Below are 27,087 nucleotides of genomic sequence, written 5' to 3' on the forward strand. Positions count from 1 at the left end.
TTTTCTTGTAAAGGAGGGCGGAACCTCCGGAAATTTTTATTAATTAAAAAAATAATACAATTGAAGGCTGGGGACTCCCCACCTATGGAAAAAAAAGGGCTTCGAGACAGGCCCCGAAAGCCAAACAACCTAGCAGTTAACAAACAATCACACAGATTCATAAAAAACAAATTAACAAAACAAAGGAAAAGACAACTACCTGATGGCTAATGTGGTAGCTCAGCAGGTTGCAAACTGTTGCTTGTATATAAGATTATATCCTTAATCCTTTTAGGCCCAAAGCAATGAGAAATCTGAAGATTAAAAATACAAAATAATCTTTAAATATCAGCAAATTCGAATTTAGCAACATCACAGAAAATAGATTGATTTTTTTTTAAAAGAAATTACCTGTAGGCCGCAACCTGCTTAGCTGTTAATAATCTTTGAGCAATCTCAAATCTGATTATCTGAACATAAAAAAACAGTTAAACAGAGAAATCAAAATTTTTATTTCATATCTTATTATCTCAAATCTCAAATCTGATTAATCATTCATAACAAAATCAACATTACACAAGTTTATTTAATCAAAATCAATAAATCATATTCCATTGCATACAACATACTTTTAACAAAATAGATAAATAGTCCACAGATTAAAAAATTAGACTTACATGTATTAAAAAAACGAAGTTCTCCTTTTGTCGAATGTCGAGTTCCGATTCTGAAACCGTCAAAGTGTTGTACGCGTTGTACTGTACTTCCAAGACTCCAAGTTCATACGAAATCCGATTATCCGAACCATTCACCAAACGATTCAGAAAGAGAACCACCAAACCAGCTATTTCAGAAAATTGAAATCGGAAAATAGAAGAGAAATAGAGAATGAGTATTGTGCAATCCGTAATCGACTAATCGGCGATGGTGAATCAGAAAATCAAAATTCAGAGAAGAGAAGTTGAGGAGGAGATTGGAGAAGGGTAACTGATTAACTTCAAGTCTTGAACTAGAAATAGAAGAAGGAGACTCGAGAACTAACCGTTAGAGATGGTGTGTCGTTTGGATTTTCCATGGAAACGAAGCTGAAGAGAAGCCGAACTGCCGAAGATTCAATTGCGATTTGAGTCTTGGAAACTGTAACCGAGAAACTCAAACACGGTAGGTCACACTCCCGCTTCCGCTTCTTCAAATTGGGCGCAAATGTTAATATTGGTCCAAACAATATGGGCTGTCATTAATATAGGCTTAAAAAATATGGGTTGCGACTAATATAACCCAATAACAGGTATAAATATGGGGCCTTTTGGCGTTTGGGGGCCCGGGGCGGTCGCCCAGCTTGCCCAGGCCCATGGGCCGGCCCTGCTTTTTTGTCGATGAAGTGGCACAACGATTACACATAAACTAAGTCTATGCCCTGAATATTGGTGTATGTCTTGAACTTGAAATCATCAAATTACAATTCAAATAGCTAGATTGAATACTTGGAAAATAAAACTCGTAGAAAAATATACAATAATGTACGCAATTGCCGTGAGAGTCCTTATATACGCATCCACATATATTACATGCATACATTTAAATATATGAAAATTAAACACTAATGGCTAACCTTTTGTGACTAACTACTACTATTATAATCGGAACTCAAAATGTTGATGTTGATTCGCCGTAACTTAGCATTGAAAAGTCCTCCTCGTACACAACCTGTCTGGTATTAGTTTCAACCAAAGAGGGAATGTGTGATGTTCTTATCGTTTCTAACTCTATTGCTACTTCTTTCATTGTAGGCCTATTTTTACCATTCATATTCAAGCATCGCATTGCAAGATTTGCTAATACGAAGAGCTCATCTTTGGTACTTTCTTTAATCACATTTGCATCAAAAATAGAAATAACACGCCCTTCTTCCATAGCCAACATGAAATGCACCGCCAAACTTCTATTTTCACCAAATCTAGTTAAGGAAATTGGCTTTTCACCCGTCAAGAGTTCAACTAAAACAACTCCAAAACTATACACATCACTCTTTTCAGTGAATTGACTCGACTGGAAGTACTCAGGATCTAGGTAGCCGAAAGTACCTTTGACTAACGTAGTCAAATGAGTTTGATCTATTGATACGAACCTTGAAGTTCCAAAATCTGATACTTTGGCCCTGTATTTTTCATCCAAAAGTATATTAGTGGTTTTGATATCCCGATGGTATATTGGTATGGAAGTTGCAGAATGTAAGTAGGCAAGTGCTCCGGCAACCTCGGTAGCAATTTGTAATCTCATGTTGAAAGAAATTGGGAACTCATTTCTCTCATTGTGTATCCTGTCGTACAAAGTCCCATTTGAAATGAATTCGGAAACTAACAAAGGAACCTCTGTCTCTAAGCAACATCCTAATAGCTTCACCACATTTCTATGATCGACTTGGGAAAGAATGACCACCTCATTGATGAACTGCTCTAATTGACTTTCATCAACTAGTTTTGATTTCTTCACTGCTACAATCCTTCCGTCCACCAACATCCCTTTATATACGGTACCTTGGCCTCCACGCCCGAGAATTCTATTTTCATTGAAGGAGTCAGTAGCTTTCTCCAACTCGCGTGATGTGAAAAGTATAGTTTTATCAACTAAAGATGGATCGGCTTCTTCTTGTTGTTTTAGAAGTAAACCACCATTCCGCTTAAAAAACCTCTTTCTCTGTCTCCTAGCCTTTGTTTTCTTGATCACTTTGAACAAGGAAAAGCTGCTTCCCACAAGGAAAAGTACACCGAAGCTTATGGTAACACCTGAATGAAGCCGCAAGTGAAACAAAAAAGCATTGGTCTTACATTAATTAAACACATTATATTAATTAACCAATAGAGTATCTTCATTTAGCTTTTGTAAGAACATATTTTGTGTTGAATTAAGAAAAAGGTTCGTAAATAGGTTTAGCAGAGTAGTTATGGTCGGTCATATGAAAAATGAGCGTTTAGCAATTGAAAAATTATTAGTGACTTGCAGAACGAGGTTGGTCAATTGAAAAATGAGGTCTGTGAATGTCGTGAGCAGTTGCGATCTTAGGAGGAGCGTTTAGCAAAACATGAGGCTACTTTACTCATGGTTCTTAAACTTATCAATACGACTCCCGAAGACGATGTTGGTACCTAGAAGGGATGGACGTACATTTTTAATTATTTCATCGTTTATGGTCGTTATGTTTTTTTATTGCTTACAAGTATACATTATTCAACCGTACACGGATGCTACAATGACAATGAGTTATGTGAGCATTATTATGTATTAAGCACCCCTAAAAAGTCGTTGAATGTCAGCCTTGAACAACCACGTAATGACTGCCCTCAATAACCGTTGAATGTCGGCCCTGAGCAGCCGTCTCTGGTTATTCGCTCGTTGGATGTAATAGAGATTCCGAAGGATGAATACAAAACACTAGAACAAGCACATATTAGGCGTTTTAAATGCCAAAAACCTCTGTCCATATGGTATAAGTCACCATTGATACAAATGAACAGGAAAGGTGTTAGATGGCAACAACAAGAACCATTGGACAATATTGTAGATCCTACAGTACACAATGTATATAAAGAACGAGATGCTTTACTATTGTTTGGTCAAAATTATTTCACCGGGTTTGCTACGTTTGAGTTTTGGACACCGTTATATGCGGATAGTCATGGATGATGGTTGTCATGTGATGTAAGTAATATAATTATTTTCTTATTACATACTATGCTTCTAATAATAATAGTTACTTTACTGAAAAAAAAATTGACAGCACATCTTGATGTGGATCTCATAGTTTCTAAGGCGTAGAGCGGTTGATGCTCAGTGGACGGTTGTGTCGTCAACTTTCAATAATGATACATATGACTGGAGTGACATGGATGACATATTCGTTTACTCAGCTTGGACAGAGTGTGATACAGTATAATTTTGTTTGGATTATATTACCTGAGTATTTGTATACTAATTAATTATTTCTAACCATTTTTTGTAGCTTTAAATCCCAATCAACATACCACAAGCTCACTGGTTTTTGGGTTCTTTGAATTTGAAGACATTCAAAATGACTATATACGATAGTCATTTGAAGGGTGGCTACTGTTTGGAAAATAAGGATTGGTTTATAGGTCTGAGAGCCCGCATCCGCAAACATCTAGTGAGAGTCAACTACTGGGGTACTGAACCAACTATTCAATCTCATTTGAGAGCTTCAATGTGACACTCGAAAAGGCCCCAGACGTACCACAACAGATTGACACCAACGTGATTGTGAGGTGTTTTTGTATTGGTTCCTAGAGGCGTTGATCACCGGCAAATCGATCTCTATAGAGGGTAAAACCGTCGGTTCATGGGCTATAGGTTATAGAAAACGACTAGCGGAAATATTTTAGGGTACAATGACAAAGATAATTTAAACATTGTATTTGTAATATGACCTACATCCTTATTAGTTGTTTGTTCATTTTAATTGCATTTATATTTTATAAAACCAAAAATTATACATTATATTAAAGCAAAGCTTATACATTTTATGAAAGCAAAACTTGCATGAAAAAATAAATAAATAAATAAAATAAAAAAGTCAAATCTATTCTGGAACCATGGTCCGGAATCGTACTCTAGAATTCCGGAGGCCTCTCTGGAATAATGTGTTTCGGAGAATGTAGTTACTTTACCAAAAAAAAAATATTATGGTCACATTTGTTAAAAAAATCGTTTATAAGGATTAGATTACTCAAATTCTCAATAATATAGTTTTTGGGATTGGTCGGGGATGTTCTTAAATACTTTTAATTGGATTAAATCTAAATCTAAATTTAATAATTTAGTCGGACATGGCCACTTAGGTGATTTATTGTGCTAATACATCTTGATCACCATTAAAAAAAAATATTTTATTTCATGAGTAAATTAGACGAATGGCCCCTATGGTTTAGGTAATTTGCATGTTTGGTCTGTAACTTATTTTTTTAATTCGGAAGGTCTCTGCTATTTATTTTTGTTACACACTTGGTCTCTACTGTTTGTTTTTGTTACACGCTTAGTCTCTATGTTACCTAAAATGACTATTACTTAAATATTGAAAAATGGTGAGGTGGATAAGGTAAAGTGACAGAGGTGGGGTTGGGAGTGTGTTTATTTAAATAAATTAAAAAATCGTCGGAAAAATAGTCTTTTTAGGTAAGACAAAGACCAAATGCATAACAAAAACAAACAATAACGACCTTCCGAGTTGAGAAATAAGTTATGGACCAAACGTACAAATTAGCCTAAACCATAAGGATCATTCGTGTAATTTACTCTTATTTCATTTTCTCTTTACCCTACCAAGGAGACAGGCATCCGTTCCTTTCTCCCTTTAATTTGTGGTTTTCCTTTTATAATGGTAACTCATACATATATCTAGTTCTACTCCTAAATTTATACATCTCATTGATTGAGGAGATGATATTATGAGCGTCACCTTTAACATATTATCGGTGGATGTTATTTTGGATGATTATTTAATGTTTTTGCATAAATTATTGAAAAATAAAATTAATGTTGAAGTTCCACATGACTTTTCGTTGTTGATTTTTCTAAAAGGATATTTTTAATCTATTTGCCTAAATTAATATTTCCTGTATATGTATGTGTAATTAAGTTGGATATCTAGTTATATTTACAAATAAATAAATAATTTTTTTAGTTATTTATTATAAAATAATATGAAAACTATATATGAAGTTATGAACCCATGTATGTTGTAAACTTTTAAAAGTTATGTATATTGAAAATAATGAATTTGAATAGCTGGTTAACGAGAGGCATTACCTAGAATAACACCTACGGATGATCTACTTTTAGAACCGGGGAGAGTATCTTGAATGGGAGAACAAGTGATGTTCCATTCGCTAACACGGTCATGATCATCATATATTTCATCGTAGTCACAATAACTATTATTAGCCCGGCACCTTGAACATTCTTCTGTCACTAAAAGCATGTCATATAAGAGAAGCAACGATGTTAATAAAAATGCGCTAAATAAGTATGCTGGAAAAGCACGCATAGTAATAGTAAATAAACTAATAAATAGCAAAAACAATACTTACCAACACATCCATCATTTAAATAAGGGTTTCCTTCTAGTGGCAAAGTGATTCTGCATTTCCACGACTCGACTGAAGTACCATTACCAAGATCAAGTTTGACTCTAACTTCCCGCCCATTACAACACATTAATTTTACCGAATCATGGTCTGATAAAGTCCACAGAAGTGATATCGGAACATAAGAGTTGTCCCCTGCAACAGATTGCCCAGAAAACCTTCCTTCATCATATGAACTCTTATGCACCAAGAAAGCAGACCCACAAGCTCCATCTCCTCCCTGCCTTTCCAAACCCGTGAGATCGATGCTGTAGGACTTAAGATAATTAGGAATTACCGTTTGGCAACAACTGACGCCAAGGCACTTGTCTTTGTCACCAACAGTGCCATTGCCACATGTCGATGAACAACCAGTGACTGCAGACCCATGGTCCAAGATGACAGCGTTACCACACCCCTCTACAACAAATGTGTTATGTACTCTGGAAAACAGATATGGACTGTTACCAAGATCGACGTTCAAGATTTGAGTGCTATTACGGACAAGATTCTGGCAATCAGAGATCATGGAAACATTAACAGTTACAGTTTGGTTTTTCAAGTTAATGTCCAATACCTCCAGGTTGTGTAGTGCAGATAGATATGGCATCGAGGAGTTGCAATCAACAGTGTACCATTCGTTGACAGAACAACTTGGTCCGATGCCAAAAGGGTATGGAATCCTCACGTCCCCGCACATATCTTGGCATCCATACCTAGCGTATTTCTGAGCTAATGTTGATGTTGCAGTGAGTGTAAGGAAGATGAGTAAGAAGTAAGCTTGATCAACTAACCTCATTTTTGTTAAGAACAACGACTAACTAATACCACAAAACGTAAGTAGGTTTCTTGTATATATAATGGTGCGTTTGATCATTCAAGGAACCTACTAAGAAATACACCACGGGCTCAAAGTCAAACACACGCATTGAATATCAAAACATGTGGTGCTTATTATTGACCGGCCATAGGAATTATTTTTGCGATGACTGAAATATCTAAGAATATATCATTATTTCTCACATGATTCATTCAATGGTTGTGACTTTTCTTTAATCTTCATACTCACTAGTTGGCGAATCAGAAGAAATAACCCACCAACAAAGTTGGAACTAGCCCACTTAGTTAACAAAGTGTTTAAATAGGAGTTTTCTAACTAGGAGTTAACAACTACTAACATGACCATTCAAAAAAAATATAAATTAAATAAATAAACTACTGAGGAACGATACAAAACGATCTTCATTGACAACACCAATTTGAGTATTTGACCACACACAATGTTTGTGGATCCGGTAAATAGCAATCCTCTTGATACAATGATAATCTTTGATCAGCATCTATGAAAAACCAATGTTCCTGAGGATACACTTGGTAAAAACACAAATCTGTAGGGATATATACAATATCATACACGTAAGAGAAAAACACAACTATGTCACTACTAGAAAATCACGATATACCTAAGGAAGAATCTGTAGGTATTTCGTAGGTAATGGTCAATACTGACGGAATTCACGTCGTAGCATATTTGCTGGTGGGTAATTTTTACTGATGGATTATAGACGACCAAATCCATCGGTAATTAATTGACGGGATAAAATCAACAACGGAATATCTACAGAATAGCGAAGGAAGCAAGTTTGACCAATTTACCGATTGATTTCTGATGGCACTTTAGCGATGGATATTTCCGTCGGTGATGCCTTTTAAGAAAACAGTAAAAATTTAAAAACAAAAAACAGTTAATTCTAGCCAAAATGAAGTAAAAATTCATTACATTAAACTACAAAATGTAAAATAAATTACTAAGTCTTTAACGCATTACAAAAAACATCATTTTCTAAAAATAAGCATTACAATAAACATCGTCTATAGATTCAAAATACCAAATACATTACTAAGTGTTTAAAATATAAAAACAAAGAATCATTTGGTGGATTACTTGGAGGTTAATGAATTTTCACATATAAGTTGCCAATTGCTTTTCAAATTGTGTTTGTCTTCATTGCATTTATACTTGCAATGCCTTCAAACTTGTGTCTGCAACTCCCACATGGGAAGACAGACGTATATAATTACTAAATTGTGACATCTCCATTTTCACAGCCAAAAAAGACCGATTTTGTTTATGCTTGTTTGAAAATCAGAGCAACATTTTAAATAAAAATGTTGCGGAATTTGTCCCAAAACAAAATATGATAAAGATTTATCAAAAACATTTCCAAGGAAATGTATTTCATTAAAAGACTCGGGATGTCATGTTCGATACAGATCAAAAGCATAAACAGTACAATATAAGCCTTACTACATTATTTCATATCTACAGGCCTATATCCGTAATCCCTCATCCAAAACATCACATCTATGCTCGAGCGCCACTACCTGTAATACATGAAACTGAGTGGGTCAGGCTTGGGAGCCTGTTGAGCATATAGGGTTTTCAACCCACAATAATAATAACTTATTAAGTTCACCAATCAACAATAACCCTGATTACCCATTCTCGTTGTCCTCACTTTACGTCCCTAAACACCTAACACAAGGGACTTAGCCAAAGGAATATCATCGGGTTGGACACTACTGCTAAGGGGACTCCTCAGCCAAACGTGTCCTAAAGGCAACCATGAGGGGGATTGGAGTACACTAATGAACATTTAGTTCATCAACACCTACAAGTTGCGAACCTGCTAGTGTACCACTAGACTGTCTAGAAAGGTCCGTGGTCGTCATCTATACTCCGTTAGACGACTTCACCAATAACAACAACAACAACACCAGCACCGAGGCCTCTCATCATTTTAACACCCACCGACTATTTTGTCTACCCATGTTCTACCCAACATATTTGTAGATAAAATACAAATACAGTTTAAAACTTGTATAAAACATCAATTCAACAGTCACCTCAAATAAACAATTAATATATTTACACATAACACATATTTTAAGGTAAATACTTCATATCTATGTGTAAATTGAAAGTAACTACACACTCACATGATTTGATGATAATCGGGCAGCAATTCGTTTCCTAAAACGTTCGTTTCTAATAAAACCGGGAGTTTTATTCAGAAACCGGGCTCTGCGAGGGTCGGGCTTCGAAACCGAAAAGACAAAATTTTTCAGGTCTCCGGACACTTCGGAACGTGTTTCGGGTGTTGAAAATGATACCGGGGCTTCGGGGAAAGTCAAAATGATAAAAATATTGTTTAAGGGGTGAAAAGTGGCAATTTTCCAAATATAGCCGGGAGATCTCGCAACCCCCCTATTTATAGGGTGCGAGACCGAAGTTTGAATGGCTGAGAAGGCTCCACGCAGCAGCTGCGAGGGTCGGAGGTGGCTCAGATGCGAAGGGCTCGTCGGAAGCTTGTAGGCGAGACGTGGCTCGCTTCGGACAGGCCACCTATGCGACACGCGTCGGTCTCTGACTGGGCCACGCTTCGGACTCGTCATCAGCGTTGGATACGGGTCCGCAGCGAGGTAAGGGTGACGTGGCCGAAGTTGGGCCATGCGAAATTCCTCAGATTTTGTGCTTTTTCTCGGTTTTTTGTGCAAAACTTATAAAATCCATAACTTTCGCATACGGGCTCCGTTTTTAACGTTCTTTATATGCAAGCGTAGCTAAAATTACGCTCTACAACTTTCCTTTAGACTTCGTTGGCTAATTTTGAATTTAATTTTTATATTATTATTTTTAACAGACCGGGACAGAAAATCCGTTAAAAATTCATAGCTTCTTCATCCGACGTCCGTTTTCGTCAGACTTTTTACCGTTGTGCTACTATTTACGAGACCTTCGATTCTCGTTTAGGTCGTCTCGGCTAAAAATCACTCAATCTAAAATTCGAGTTTTTAGCTGTCTACTACTAAGCTGAAACTTAGAAAAATCATAACTTCCTCATACGAAGTCAGATTTAGGCGTTCTTTTTATACATACTCTCAGTTTAACGAACACTACGACTTTCGTTTAGATCACTAAGGCTAAAAAGTAGTTTATCAAAAACTCACTTTTTACGTCATTCGGCACCGTGCCGGTTTTGTCGCGAAACTTCGACTGGTCATAACTTCTTCGTGTTAACTCGAATTTCGGCGTTCTTTATATATCCGTAATCCTTGTCATGACCACTACAACTTTCTTAATATATATCGGCTTTATCTAATATTTATTTTCGACGCTCATTTTTTTATTCTTAATTAATTAACTCCTAGTAATTAAGCATAAAACACATAAAACACATAGAATTCACATAATTCCTTTTTCATTTCTTCAAAATGAGTTACAAAGGTTAAGCTAGACTATCATATCAAGATTAATGCCTAGGCTAGAAACACGAGTGTTACAATTCTCACCCCTTAGGATGATTCCGTCCCCGGAATCACATATCACCAAACAACTGCGGGTAGCGACTTATCATGTCACTCTCCGTTTCCCAGGTGAGATTTGGCTCATTCGTATGTTTCCAGCGCACAAGCACTAAATCAACCATCTTGCGTCACAACTTCATAGTCTTACGGTCAACGATTGCCTCAGGTTCTTCAATCAACTCTTGTTTTCATCCAATCTTAACTCAGAAATCGAAATTATGTCGGGCACATCTCCCGTGAACTTCCTCAAATAACACACATGAAATGTGTTATGAATACCCTCCAGTTCTTCCGGTAATTCTAGCTTGTAAGCTTGATTCTCGATCCTCTGAAGAACTTTAAATGGTCCAATAAACCTTGGACTCAACTTTCCCCTTTTACCAAATCTTATAAGCCCCTTCCACGGCGAGACTTTAAGTAAAACCGAATCTCCAACTTCAAAGGATATCAGTTGTCTTATCTTGTCAGCATAGCTCTTTTGACGATCTTGAGCAGCTAACATCCTTTCCCTTATCACTTTCAACTTTTCAGCAGTCTGATGGACTATTTCAGGTCCCATAAACTGCTTTTCCCCAGCTTCCAGCCAACATGATGGCGTTCGACACTTTTCTCCATACAAAGCGTGATAAGGTGCCATCTTGATGCTTGAGTGGAAACTATTATTATAGGTGAATTCTACTAGAGGTAAGTGTTCATCCCAGTTACCTTGGAATTCTAGGGTACATGCTCTCAGCATATCCTCCAATGTTTGAATCGTTAGTTCGCTTTGACCATCAGTTTGCGGATGGTAAGCTGTACTCAAACACAACTTAGTATCCAATTCCTCTTGTAAACTTCTCCAAAACCTTGAGGTAAAACGGCTGTCACGATCAGATACAATCATTAACGGAACACCGTGAAGCCTCACAATTTCCTTCACATAAGAATTCGCAAGTTTATCCATAGACCATTTCTTGTTGGCGGCTATGAAATGCGCACTCTTAGTGAAGCAATCAACGACCACCCAAATCATGTCGTGACCGTTCCTTGTTTTGGGCAGCTTAGTCACAAAATCCATGGTAATGTCCTCCCATTTACCCATGGGTACAGGTAAAGGTTCTAAACTCGAGCAACATCGAGCTTCATCGTCGGCCACCAGTAATAGGGTTTTAGATCCCTATACATTTTCGTACTGCCGGGATGAATCGAGTACATGGTTTTGTGAGCTTCTTCCATCAGAAGACCTCTTACTCCTCCCGTCTTAGGTACCCAAATCCTATCTTTGAATACCTTCAATCCTTGACCGTTTGTATCAAACACCAACGTTTTTCCCAAACGTTCCTCCTTCCGGTCATTTTTCTCCAAAGCTTCCTCCTGAGCTTTCTTTATACTTTCCATAATTGTAGAGACAACTTCAATCCTCAACGCTCTTGGCCTTTTCTTTTCAAGATTCACCTTCCGACTGAGAGCATCAGCAACAACATTTGCTTTACCAGGGTGGTAAAGTATCTCACAGTCGTAGTCCTTGAGTAATTCCAGCCAGCGCCATTGCCTCATGTTCAATTCCTTCTGATTAAAGAATATTGAAGACTCTTATGATCAGTGAAAAGTTTACACTTAGTACCATAAAGATAATGCCTCCATATCTTTAAAGCGAGTACTACCGCTGCCAACTCCAGATCATGAGTTGGGTAGTTCTTTTCATGCTCTTTCAACTACCTCGATGCATACGCTATCACTTTATCCCTTTGGGTCAGGACACATCCTAACCCAACTCCAGAGGCATCACTATAGACTGCGAAGTCATCAACTCCTTCAGGTAACGAAAGAATCGGTGCTTCACATAGTCTCTTCTTTAACTTTTCAAAGGCCTCCTTATGCTTTTCATTCCAAGCATAAGTAGCTCCTTTGTGGGTCAAAGCTGTTAATGGAGTAGCGATCGAAGAAAAGCCTTGGATAAATCGGCGATAATATCCAGTTAATCCTAAAAAGCTTCGAATCTCCGTGGGGCTTTTTGGTTGTTCCCACTTCATTACAGCTTCAATATTTGCTGGGTCAACCATTATTCCATCTTGGTTAACCACATGACCTAAAAATTAGACTTCTTGAATCCAAAATTCACATTTGGAGAACTTTGCATACAGCTTCTCCTTTTTCAGAACTTCTAGCACTTCACGCAGATGCTTTTCATGCTCCTGCTTGCTTTTCGAATAGATCAATATATCGTCTATGAATACTATCACGGATTTACCCAGGTATGGTTTACAAACCCTGTTCATCAAATCCATGAAAGCTGCTGGGGCATTGGTTAATCCGAACGACATAACCAAAAATTCATAGTGTCCATATCTTGTTCTGAACGCAGTCTTTTCGATATCCTGCTCCCTCACCTTTAGTTGATGGTATCCTGACCTAAGATCGATCTTCGAGAAATAGCTCGAACCTTGCAACTGGTCGAACAGGTCATCGATCCTCGGCAACGGGTACTTGTTCTTTATGGTCGCTTTATTCAGATCTCTGTAATCGATGCACATTCTCATGCTCCCGTCTTTCTTCTTTACAAATAACACAGGGGCTCCCCAGGGTGATGAACTAGGTCGAATGAAACCTTTGTCCAATAACTCCTGAAGTTGTGTCATAAGTTCTTTCATCTCGGTTGGTGCTAATCGATATGGTGCTTTTGCTATTGGCGTCGTACCCGGTAGCAAGTCGATACGGAACTCCACTTGTCGATCAGGGGGTAATCCGGGAAGATCTCCGGGAAAGACTTCCGGATAATCACACACCACCGAAATGTTCTGCACCTCCTTCTTTTCCTTCTTAGCATCGATCACGAACGCTAAATATGATGTACACCCCTTGGCCAAACACTTTCTGGCTTTCATTAGGGAAATGATTCCAGAATTTACTCTGTGTTTGTCTCCATACACCATAAACGACTCTTTCCCTGGCGGGTTTACTTTTACTATCTTCTTCCTACACAATATTTCGGCATCATTGGCGCTAAGCCAATCCATTCCTAAAACTATGTCGAATCCATTTAACTCGATAGGCAATAATTCCTCGTGGAACTTATTACCATTCAAGTCAATGACGATGTTTTTCATATGATGGCTAACAGGTACAAACTTGCCACTAGCAATTTCGACTAATAAAGCATTAATTAGTCTATCAACAGGCAAAGCTAGTTTTCTACCAAATTTATGCGAAATAAAGGAGTAATTGGCTCCAGAATAAAACAAAATTTGGGCAGGCAATTTGTTTACGAGAAAGGTACCTGAAGCGACATCAGCTTCTTCTTTCGCAGCTTCGAGTGTCATCTGAAAGGCTCTCGCCTTCGGCTTTGGTGGCAGATTGGGTTTTGTTGCGTCTTTCTTCTTCGAGCAATCCCTCAAAATATGCCCTTCTTCATGGCACGCATGACAGACGCTATTAGTGAAGGTGCAATTATTGGCATAATGCCCTGGCTTTCCACACTTGTAACAAGTGAGTTCCACGCTGCACTTCCCAGTATGTTTCTTCTTGCACCTATCACACCATTTGGCTTCTGCTCCTCCTCCGAATTTTCTCGAACCAGACTTCGAGAATTTGTTCTTTTTATTGGAACCTGACGTTCCTTGAAACTTTCTCTTTTCGCCAACTTCAACCTTGCAGGCGGCTCTCCCCTTGATCATATCATCAACAGACTTGGCAGCCCAGATAGCTGCCTCCAAAGTAAGTGCCTGACGTACTGGCACCGCATACTCCCATGGAAGACCCTTTGCGTACCTGTCAGTTTTCGCCAGCTCAGCTGGGACAATACGCAAAGCAAACTCCATTTTGTCTGTGAAGTTATTCGTATACTCGTCAACGGTCATACTCTCCTTCTTCAACGTTAGAAATTGGTTTTCTAACTCAAGTACATTTTGGGCCGAGCAGTACTTGCGCTTAAAGTGCACCAAGAACTCTGCCCAATTCATTTGTAGTGTCTCATTAGAGCTTAGGGTTTTCCCCAATGTGTTCCACCAACGAGCAGCACTACCCCTGAACTGACGCACTGCAAAGGTAGTTTGTAACTTGCCTTGGCAATCACAAGTCATAAAAAACAACTCCATTTCCGAGATCCAGTCCATTACTCCGACAGGATCTTCTTTTCCAGTGAAGGTCGATGGCTTGCAAGTCATAAAGTCCTTATACTTGCACCCATTTCTCTCCACTCTACCCTCGTGGTTATTCCTCCCAACCACAAGCGGTTCACTATGACCAACCGATCTGCTGTTGTTCCCTTCTTCAGATCGATCGTCATTTAGTTCACGTTGTTCAACAGGAACTGAAGGTTCATCCCTGTTGTTCAGCAACATTTGCCTCAACTCCTCCCTTTGTTCAGCCATCATGGTCTGAATCATAGTTCGTAGTCCAGCCATGGTGATGGGTTCGGGTGCAGCTCCTACTATCGGCACCTGTTCCACCACTTGGGGTTGAGGTTGTTGGTTTCTGTTTGCATTTCCCGCTCCACTTCGAGTTCTTTCCATTACAATCTATATACCGAATAAGGCGAATTTAGGTCTTTATCCTTGTTAGATATTTCAATTCCCTTATCACTCTGAAACGTTTACATGTTAGTTCTAATCTCCTAATCATACGCTTAGAATCCTACACACATAAGGTTTCCAGATCCGGTCGGCAACAGACCATAGATCCGAACAAATAATGGCATATATGGCAAACATATAACATTTAGCACATAAGGGCATTTTAGGCATCTTTCCTAAAATAAACTAGTGTTCGTGTCTAAAATATAGTAGACACTCATCTCACAATCATCACTTAGCATTCTAAGTTCAAGTCTAGAAATCGTAGGATATTTCTTAGTTCGCTTAAACTAATGCTCTGATACCAACTGTGACATCCCCATTTTCACGGCCAGAAAAGACCGATTTTGTTGCGGAATTTGTCCAAAAACAAAATATGATAAAGATTTATCAAAAGCATTTCCAAGGAAATGTATTTCATTAAAAGACTCGGGATGTCATGTTCGATACAGATCAAAAGCATAAACAGTACAATATAAGCCTTACTACATTATTTCATATCTACAGGCCTATATCCATAATCCCTCATCCAAAACATCACATCTATGCTTGAGCGCCACTACCTGTAATACATGAAACTGAGTGGGTCAGGCTTGGGAGCCTGGTGAGCATATAGGGTTTTCAACCCACAATAATAATAACATATTAAGTTCACCAATCAACAATAACCCTGATTACCCATTCCCGTTGTCCTCACTTTACGTCCCTAAACACCTAATACAATGGACTTAGCCTAAGGAATATCATCGGGTTGGACACTACTGCTAAGGGGACTCCTCAGCCATACGTGTCCTAAAGGCAACCATGAGGGGGATTGGAGTACACCAATGAACATTTAGTTCATCAACACCTACAAGTTACGAACCTGCTAGTGTACCACTGGACTGTCTAGAAACGTCCGTGGTCGTCATCTATACTCCGTTAGACGACTTCACCAATAACAACAACAACACCGACACCGAGGCCTCTCATCATTTTAACACCCGCCGACTATTTTGTCTACCCATGTTCTACCCAACATATTTGTAGATAAAATACATATACAATTTAAAACTTGTATAAAACATCAATTCAACAGTCACCTCAAATAAACAATTAATATATTTACACATAACACGTATTTTAAGGTAAATACTTCATATCTATGTGTAAATTGAAAGTAACTACACACTCACATGATTTGATGATAATCGGGCAGCAATTCGTTTCCTAAAACGTTCGTTTCTAATAAAACCGAGAGTTTTATTCAGAAACCAGGCTTCGAAACTAAAAAGACAAAATTTTCCGGATCTTCGGGCACTTCGGGACGTGTTTCGGGTGTTGAAAATGATACCGGGGCATCGAGGAAAGTCAAAATGATAAAAATATTGTTTAAGGGTTGAAAAGTGGCAATTTTCCAAATCTAGCCGGGAGATCTCGCAACCCCCCTATTTATAGGGTGCGAGACCGAAGTTTGAATGGCTAAGAAGGCTCCACGCAGCAGCTGCGAGGCTCGGAGGTGGCTCGGATGGGAAGGGCTCGTCGGAAGCTTGTAGGCGAGACGTGGCTCGCTTCGGACAGGCCACCTATGCGACAAGCGTCGGTCTCTGACTGGGCCACGCTTCGGACTCATCATCAGCATTGGACACGGGTCAGCAGCGAGGCGAGGGTTACGTGGCCGAAGTTCGGCCATCCGAAATTCCTCGGATTTTGTGCTTTTTCTCAGTTTTTGTGCAAAAACTTCTAAAATCCATAACTTTCACATACGGGCTCCGTTTTTGACGTTCTTTATATGCACACGTAGGTAAAATTACGCTAGGTAAAATTACGCTCTTCGATTCTCGTTTAGGTCGTGTCGGCTAAAAATCACTCGATCTAAAATTCGAGTTTTTAGCTGTCTACTGCTAAGCTGAAACTTAGAAAAATCATAACTTCCTCATACGAAGTCAGATTTAGGCGTTCTTTTTATACATACTCTCAGTTTAACGAACACTACGACTTTCGTTTAGATCACTAAGGCTAAAAAGTAGTTTATCAAAAACTCACTTTTTACGTCATTCGGCACCGTGCCGGTTTTGTCGCGAAACTTCGACAGGTCATAACTTCTTCGTTATAACTCGGATTTCGGCGTTCTTTATATATCCGTAATCGTTGTCACGACCACTACAACTTTCTTAATAGATATTGGCTTTATCTAATATTTATTTTCGACGCTCATTTTTTTATTCTTAATTAATTAACTCCTAGTAATTAAGCATAAAACACATAAAACACATAGAATTCACATAATTCCTTTTTCATTTCTTCAAAATGAGTTTCAAAGGTTAACCTAGACTATCATATCAAGATTAATGCCTAGGCTAGAAACACGAGTGTTACATAAATGTACTTTATTTTTAAACCACAATAGCAACACAGTTTACTTTTAGACAATACTAGCAATATATGTTACTTTTAATCCATTATAGAATAATAAAAATCAAAAACCATTGCCATATGTATTAAAAAAAATACCTAGCATCGCATACACCCATAAAAAGACACCATGTAACCCTCTCCTCATTACGTATCAAAAGGGCATTTGCATCGATAGGAATTTTATAGTACTATGGAGAACAAATTGGTGAAATAGGTTTAACATTTCTTTTAGGTCGACTAGGACTCGCTTCCATGCACTGGATTTGAATAGGAGAAAATATAGTAGGAGCACTGATTTTTTAGATGAAGTATTCATTGGAGCTATTGTAGTATATGGTTTTACAAACTCATTTAAACCACAACATGGATCCAACATTCAAAGCTAACTTATAATTTCACACGTTTTGTTTACCTCTTTATCAAAATCTTTTGATTGAGTAACTTCTAAATTTTTAGATTGTTCTCTAACAACAGGGGAAATATCAATTTGAGAAACAGGAGAAGGCTCAATTGGACAAACATGGGAAGGCTCAATTGGGCTAACATTGGAAGGTTGAATTGGAAAACTAGGGGAAGGATTAAAGGAATTAGATGCAATTTTAAAATATGCATATTTCTTAATTTGCACAAAAAAATAGAATCATCCTACATCTAGGTAAAGTTAATTTGACTCTGACCATTAGAAATTATTTCTCCAATACGAATAATATCATGCACTTCTTTATCGACTTAAAGGGTATCAACTTCTACTTCATCAACTACATCATTACCAGCCTCACAACCATCTTCCAATACAAGAATTTCTAAAAGAAAATTAAAATCAACATTTCGTTTTTTTGCATACCGGAGAATGTCTTCAGTTCCTTGTAATTAAGACCATGTGACTTTGATACAATCATTTATTTTTGGCATCACATCACGAAAACGTTTAAACACACTATCAACATTCAACTTAAAATCCTGAAAAAAAAAGATGTAACATTCCAAACCATGGTAAATTTTTTATAAAAACATTTCCACTAGAAACTAAAGATAAAAAACCAAGTTTTTCAATTCATATCCAAGAAAATCATAATGTCAAATAAACCTCTCAAAAGCATAGAACAATAGGAGGATGCGTACAATCACGCCTTCGCCTTGCCCCTATCATCAGAAGTACTTGAAAACATTGAAATCAACAAATGCAAGCCAAATCTTAGTGAGTTTCCCTCAAAATACCCCACACAACAATACATAAACAATCCATGCACACCAGACCTACATTATAAAATTGGATTGCTCCTGGGCCAGAGTCTCCCGACAGGATTGCCCTCTAGATTTGTTATCCTACAACACAAGTCTGTAATGTCTCAACCCAACCACACTATGTCAACATACGCAAACAGAAAATAAATGACCAGCAATTACATGTAATCATATAGATTTACCAATCTAACAGACCACCACAACATAGCAACATCCTATAAACAAGGATACATAACAAAATCTAGTGGGCCGACATTGGTGCCTTCGACCCACAAACACAGTGAAAAACTCACCTTGCAGTCTAAAAGATAACAATAATAATCACCGATACAATAACTAGCTCTACACGTCACCTACATAGTAAACAATGACAATTCGTCAAACTACAGCCCTAAAACCCTAATTTTGAAGTAAAGTCAAACTTGGTCAAAAAGTCAACGGTCCAGTCAAAGTCAACACTCAAAAAGTTACTCCGCTAATCGCTACATTGTGACTACAGTTTGGTTACGTCGCGGAACAATAGAAACAAAATAGTCCCAGATTAGCCATCATCACGACGTGACGACCAAACTATCACGTCGTGAGAAACAATCTAGGCAACTTAAAGCATTACATTCTTAATCCTTTTTCCACACATCCATAGATTCCATTAGGCTTTTATACTCCTAAAAGATCATAAAAAGGATCTATGTTTTCTCTATTGATATCAATAAATTATAAACATCAAGAAACCCTTGAGAAAGGCCATGAAAATTGAAATTAACAGAATTATTAGGGTTACATACCTTTTGATTATTGTAACAAACAATCAAACCAAAATCCTCTTGAAGTTCCTTATAGAGCAAGCACCAATAGCTTGGATGCCTCTAATGGCTTACGCCTAAAACCAAGAACTAGAAGACACTTGAGGAGAGAGGAGGAGAGTGTAAATTTTCGTTCATAGCCCTCTTGGAAGAGAGAACCACAAATTTGAGGTCCTATGGGGTCATATTTTGATATGGGCATATTTAGTTATAAAATTCATGCATTATCTTAATACTTTATGTTGATTTTATCTCAAATAATGGATAAAACGTGCTTAATCAGCTTAAATATTTCATTTTCATCAATAAAGACATGCTCGGAAGGAAAAGGAAGCGGAATTGGAGATTGGAAGCTTGGATCTTGGATTTTGAAGAAAGAAGGATGTTGTTGGACAGCTTGATTCCTCGTCTGGGTTTTGGCCATATATCATAAATCGTAACTCTGATTGACGAGATTCATAATTATCTGAAAACTAGACACGATTTCAGACGAATTTTTTGTTTTTATAAAATGTTGATTCCAAACGAACTCGACGAGTTTGAGCCAAAAACTCGACGAGTTAAGATGAAAATTCATGATAAATTAGTGCCTTGCTGTACACGCGTTTTAAGTAAAAAACTCGACGAGTTTTTCCATAAAACTCGGCAAGTTTTTCCATAAAACTTGACGAGTTGGCTCTGTTTTCAAAATTTATATATAGAATGTATTCATTCAAAACCCTAACTAATGTTGGAGGCTTTGGACGACTTTTGGAGGCCAGAAGGGTTCTTAGAAGCTGTGGTTTTCGAATTTCAACTAGAGTCTAAGGATTGAAGAGATCAAAGGCACTAAAGTATCTCTTTTCTCTTAATCTTTGTTTTGAATCATGTTTATTACATTAGCTTTTGAGTTTATGATGTTATTTGCTGAAGTTATGGGCTAAACTCCATACTTCTGTTTAGATGTAGAGGATCTTATGAATATGGTTTGATTAAGTGGCTTGGAGTATTATTGATTTGGTTATTTATCTTGTTAAGCTTGTTAAAAGATCCCTATGTGTTAATGATAATTATATTCTGTAAATAACCATGTAGATCGAGTTGTATGAACATATTCTTGATTGCTTGAATCTTATGGTTTTGTGAAAACAATATTATATGCCTAGTATTAGTGAACATGAACCTAGGGTTAACTAGAGAATAAGTAAGTTAATGTTTGAGCATGTGTGATGACCAACCACATATGATTTAATTCAATCAACCTATTTAGTTAACTAATATTACAAGTCTTACTTGATTCGAACTGAACATTAGGATACTTGTTAGTTTAATCAACTAGCCACGGTTTGAATTAAATTGTTTGCTAAAGGATTAGTAATAGTGAATATGAACCTAATCACATTAGGAACCGGTAACCACTGATATATTAATCCATTGCACTTGCCACGAAATTAACCATAGGAATAAGTGAATCGAATCTAAATGGAAGTCTCTTTATTCTTATTGAATCCAGTTGTCTTTTGCTTCTCCATTAGTTGTTAATTGTCTTTTGTTAAAGTGTTAGTTATTGCTTAAGTTTCTACTCTTGCAAAACTAAAGAAAACCCCTTTTTTATATTTGTTTTATTTAGATAATATTAGTATTTATTTTAATTATTTGCCGTTCCCTGTGTTCGATACCCTACTTGCCTGAACTAAACTGATAATTGATAGGTACACTGCCTTTCGTGTGTTTATCTTTGTGTTTAAGTTAGTAGGATTAAAACTCGTACAATGTACACATATCAAGTTATTTTAATTATCAAAATACCCCACACTTGACTTTTGTTTTCCCTCAAACAAAAGTGAATTTTAGCATACTAATACCACATAAGACAATCCCAATCGAACCCAACCATTATGTCAAGACCGCAACGCATGCATTTGTGTCTAAATTTTTCCTAAGGACCCCCTAATCCGAAATACTAACGATCCCGTTAAACACTTGTCACACCCCCAAACCGGAATGACGGAAACGTTCGGGGGCGGAGGGCGTCATGTTTAAGTATCACGACAATTGTATAATAGTAATCAAAGAAACAACAACTATTATATTAATAATATAAAGTTTACATTGTGTTCAAAACATTACTTGTTTAACAGTTAAAACTACAGCAAAAGATAAGACATAAAGCTCCATCTTCGCATCACTTGAGAGGGTCCTTGTCTACTAACGTTCCTGAGAATACAAGTGGTTTGAAAAAGTGTCAACATTAAAGTTGGTGAGTTGATAAGCGTTTTGTTTTTCAAAAAATATTCTTTGTTTTTTGTAAAACATGATGTGTTTTTCCAGAAAATCCTATATTTCCTGATATAATGAATGATAAGTTAAATTACTCTTACGAGTTCCTTCTATGAGTAATTAATGTATACAAGTTATATACAATTCATATCGAACAAACAATCGATTGTGTGATTCTGCCCCAAGCCCACAACCAAACAAGGAACAGGAAATGAGGCGGGAATCACACATCCTATTGTTTGTCAGATCCTCATTGTATATTACCCTGATGTGTTCACTAGGTACTTACAGAGTTGACTATAATTGCTCTTTGAAGTATAATGAAAGTCTTCCTTATGAAAATCCTATATTTTCTTAATGAGTAATATGACCGTGTCTGTTCCTTCTGCAATCATTTAGTGAATACAAATTATATATAATACAAATCGAATAGATAGTTGAATGTGTGGATCTGCCCTAAGCCCACAACCAAACAAGGAACACGAAGTAAGGCGGAAATCACACATTCCACTAGCCATCAGATCTTCATTATATATAATTCTAACGTATTCACTAAGTTATCACAGAATTAACATTATAGATTCTTAGTAAAATGGTAACCACAATAGTTCCTTCTACAACCACTTTATTCATACTAGTTATATATAAACTAATACTGAACATACAATTGAATGTGTGGATCAGCCCTAAGCCCATAACCAAACAAGGTACAAGAAGTAAGGCAGAAATCACACATTCCACTGCCTATCGGATATTATTTATATATAACTCTGACGTATAAACTAAGGAATTAGAGAATTTACCATTACAGGTCCTTTATGTTATACTAGTTTGTAAATAAGTGTTGAACCTTTTGTAAATATGTTTGCTTGTAAAAATAATGATGTTTATCCCGTAAAATCCCATATTTTCCATAAAACCGATTTGTAGTCTTAATTATTCCAAGACCGAAAAGCACAAGTATAATTACCATGCTTAGTTTAATGATACCTAGTTGAAGATGTGTTTGCACTGTAAAGTAGATATGAAGTTAATACCCTCCTATGATTACTTTGTACCTACTAATTATATAAAATCAAGATCGAATAGACAATCGATTGGGTGAATCTGCCCTAAGCCCACAACCAAACAAGGAACAGGGAATGAGGCGGAACTCACACAGTCCACTGTCTACCGGTCATTAATTTTATATAACCCTTATGTAAGCGCTAAGTAATCACAAAGTTATTTCCCTTTAAGACTGTGTAAAAGTATATCTTTATGTAAATAATTAGTTAATACTTATTGTGAATATTCATTATAACCATACTAATAAGCTCTCATATAGATCTATACATAAACTCACGCTCTCCCTCCAGGAGACTCTGGTTATAATAAAGTTCCTTAACGGGCACCATATTTGGTACATCAAGCTGTTCACAATCCTGAATTAACTAGTTTACATAAAGTGAAAAACCATTTAGTAAATAACATGCAACTTTATAAAATAATTCCTTTGTTCCATAAACTATACCTATTATAGTTTATAAGTTTATTTCCATGTTTTAATAAATTTCACATTTAAATACATATTAACGGTAAGAAAACATAATAAGTAAATTATATTTTTAAACACACATTTTCTCGTGTTTTACTTGTATTCCCCCCCCCCCCCCCCGGCCAAAAAAAACATTGAAAAATCGTAGGAAATATGGGGGTATGAAGTCACCTTATGTGCATTTTTGACTAGATATCGGGATGAAAGCGGTGACCTTCGGGCTATAATACGGGAATGATGGCGTGATCTTAAGCTTGTATCTTGTTTGGAAGAAGAGTGATCTGTAGAGTTGTTTGATCTTAAAATGAAGGAAATGGGTTTGCTATTTGAGAGAGTTTGGAAGATGTTTTCGTTACTGGAGGTGAACAAATGAAAAAGTTTTCTATTGTGGTATCTTAAGTATGAAGGAAATATGAGGCGGTTGCATTGGTAAGTGAATCATATCTCATTGGTATTCTGAATTAGGATAAGATATGAGATATTTAAGTGTGTTTACGGATGAATTATATATATATATATATATATATATATATATATATATATATATATATATATATATATATATATATATATATATATATATATATATATATATATATAAAGAGGGTTTTCAGATTTAAGTCAACCGTGAACACGTTTGGAATTGAATACTAACCGTGAACTCCTTTGTGAATTAAACCAAATCCAAAAACACCTTTGTAAATTAGAATCTCAACCGTAAACACCTTGGATCTTATCACTAAATTCATAAAATATATGTTTAAATCAATCTTGGACTGTGAACTACTTGAGGCTTCATTCTTTGGACCGTGAACAGAAGTTTAGAAGGTTCCATGGCCGTGAACACTCTTGCTTTTACTTTTCTAGGCCGTGAACTCCTGGATCTTTTCTTTGTTAGCTCTAGAAACAAGCCCTAAGGCTATAGAGGATACCATGCAAACAAAGTTGCAACGTGGATTATACTTGCACTCGGTTAGGGTTTAGACCATGCTAGTTCTAAAATTTGGAGTAGTGACATCTTCCCCCCGTTAGATGGAATTTTATCTTGAAATTCAACTCTTAAGTGGTTACTCATGAACTAGGGAGAGAGGTGGGTGCTTTTGTTACATGTGATCTTCTTGGTCTCGAGTGAATTCTGATCCTCGCTTGACATTCCAGCGGATCTTCACTATTGGGACTGTTGTTCTAATCGGTGGAGAGTGTGTGGGTTTAGCTTACTTGACTACGTTTATCCAACTGGTAGGGTGTCTACTCGTAGTTTTGGGAAGTTTTTTTCCTGAATTACATGGTAGGACTCATACCTGGTCTATCTATAATCGCCTCGTATATACAAGTCGTATATAATTAAGAATGATAAGACGGTCGGATGGGTGGCTCTGCCCCAAGTCCACAACCGGACAAGGAACATGAGATAGGGCGGAAACACACATCCTAAGTCCATAGAATCTTAATTATATACCACTCTTGCGTTTACACTTAACGGTGATAGGTCGATCGTATTTGTCCCTAGCCTCTGTGCTTGAACTTGACTTGCTGCATATGTGGTATTTCCAAAAGGTCTGCTGGGAATACTTCGGGAAGGTTTTAGAAGATATAATACTCCTCGCGTAAGTACTTCGGAGGTTTTGAAGCGAGAGACAATTTTGAGGTTCATATCTAGTTTGTCGTTATGAGTGACGAAAGTTTTGTTAGTCGGTCGTTTAGGGCGAAGGGTTTTTACGTGACACAGTAAATTGGTATGGTGAGGACCAAGCCAATTCATTTCTAAGGACGACATCAGAACTTCTTATCATAACGATTGTTAAGTCAATTAGGAAAAAGTGTTTGTTTTATCCTTGTTTTTACTACTGCAAATATTTGTACTGTACTTAGCGAGTACTAGCAGTACGAGTGTTCTGATAACTGAAAATAATTAACTTTTATAATATAATCCCTACCAGGTCCCTCTATAATCGCTTGGTGTATACAAGTCATGCATAATTAAGATTGGAAAGACAGTCGACTGAGTGACTCTGCCCTAAATCCACAACCAGACATGAAACAGGAAACAAGCTGAAATCACTCACTCTAAGCCTACAAATCTTAATTATAAATGACCCTAGTGTATACACTAAGCCATCATAGCTCACCTGCAAGGATCCTTAGTTTTTATATGAATGATTTGTTGATTTATGATTTCAAATTTTTAATTGTCAAATATTTTCCGTGGAAATTTGATGTTTAATTATTGTTGTTTAGAAAACATACCAAAAATTGCAAAAGGGTTCCTCGTTGTTTCATCTTGTCCTGTTGTTAAATTCCTCCCGCTCCTCCGTCATTTCTCTCTGTTGGACAATCTCTTTTGAAATGTCCCGTTTCACCACATGCATGTCATACTTGAATTGTACTAGCATCGGTGGTTAAAGTGATGTGTTGGGTTAGAATCCTACAGAAACGAGCTTCTTCGTCATTTCTCGTCTTTGGACAATCTCTTTTGAAATGTCCAGATTCGCCACACCCATAACAAACCTGGCTTATTCCAACGTCGTGAACTTGGGTGGTTGGTTGTGCTGGTGACCTACAGAAACAAGTGGTGTGCCCCTTTCTGTTGCACTTCTTACAGTGTATTTTGCGGAAGTTTCCTGTATGATGGAAATTGTACTTCTTGCACTTCGGTAGGTTTCCAGCATATCGACTAGCTGGAATTGGAGCGACAGATGTTGTGGTTGCAGGGGTTGCCACAGTTTGCTATCTCTTGGTAAGTCTTTGAGATAACTTGCTCTCCTTTTTGTTCCAGAACTTTCGTTTATTGTTCTTAGGTTTGTGAGATGGGGTATCATTATAGGTAGGCACTTGTCCGTTTCCTTGGGTGTTACTACGGTTTGAATTGTCGAAACTGTTTCCATTTTCGTTTGGGTTGTCATTGAATTGCGCCATGAAAGTTGTCACAACAGCTGTTATGGGGGCTTGGAATGTAGTAGAGTCTATATTTAGAATTGGGGTTTCGTTGGTTGGGCGGTTATTTCCATGTGGAGACATGATTACGTTACATAATGTGAAGAGAGTTCCTTAATAACTATGATCGTTGCTAGTTGTACTCTATCTCTTTATACATACATATAAATTTCTCGCTTTGTTTGTACAATTCTCAATGTTTCGACTTACATCCCTATGATGTATTTCTGGTAGAGAGTACGAATAGGTATTTTATCAAAGTTAAGTTTAACCAAATAGAGTATAGATATTGAAATCTTAAGTTGATCAGGTTTCATGAGTTTTGGAAGGAAGTATCTCTCTTGATTTTTACTGTTACTAGTTGTGACGAAAGGTACGGTAAACTTAACACATAATGTCAGTAGTGTAGTCACTAACTCACTAGGTTATATTAGTTTCTTAGTTATTAATGTGACGCATACGGTTCTCTCTAGTTTGTTTCTAATAGGGTAAGGTTTGTTAATGATCTTTCTAGTGCCTTTTTCTTCGTCTGATCCTTTCTCGGAATTCTCCTTGTGAACCCTCTTTTAATTCTGCCTCGATTCCTTTGTTAGTTGTGTGCGATGTTTAGGTTTGTCGGTTGTGCGAGAATGGAAGTGTCTAAAGAATCTACGAAATTAATAAAACATTTTTCTTAAAAATAATTTTTTACGAGGATGATCCTTACCGAGTCTTTCTATAATCACGTAGTGTATACAGATTATATATAATCCATATCAAATAGACCTTCCAATAAGTGATCCTACTCTAAAACCACAACTAAACAAGGAACAGGAAGTAGAGTGAAAATCACCAATTCTATGTGTATAAAATCTCAATTATATATAACATTAATGTAT

General features: G+C 37.1%; 1 protein-coding gene across 1 annotated transcript; it reads right to left on the reverse strand.

The window, feature by feature from the left end:
* Window positions 1-1,184: 1,184 nt before the first annotated feature.
* Window positions 1,185-6,926, reverse strand: LOC145159801 (wall-associated receptor kinase-like 1). Its single transcript, XM_079078839.1, has 3 exons — window positions 6,081-6,926; window positions 5,800-5,961; window positions 1,185-2,765 (listed from the first exon to the last, which is right to left on the reverse strand). Exons 1-3 carry the CDS (start codon window positions 6,913-6,915, stop codon window positions 1,627-1,629), a joined length of 2,136 nt encoding a protein of 711 aa, XP_078934965.1. The 5' UTR covers window positions 6,916-6,926; the 3' UTR covers window positions 1,185-1,626.
* Between the last annotated feature and the right edge of the window lie 20,161 nt (window positions 6,927-27,087).

Source organism: Lactuca virosa, chromosome 2 (genome assembly GCF_052849685.1).
Source record: "Lactuca virosa cultivar CGN04683 chromosome 2, Lactuca_virosa_CGN04683_v6, whole genome shotgun sequence".
Taxonomy (NCBI): domain Eukaryota; kingdom Viridiplantae; phylum Streptophyta; class Magnoliopsida; order Asterales; family Asteraceae; genus Lactuca; species Lactuca virosa.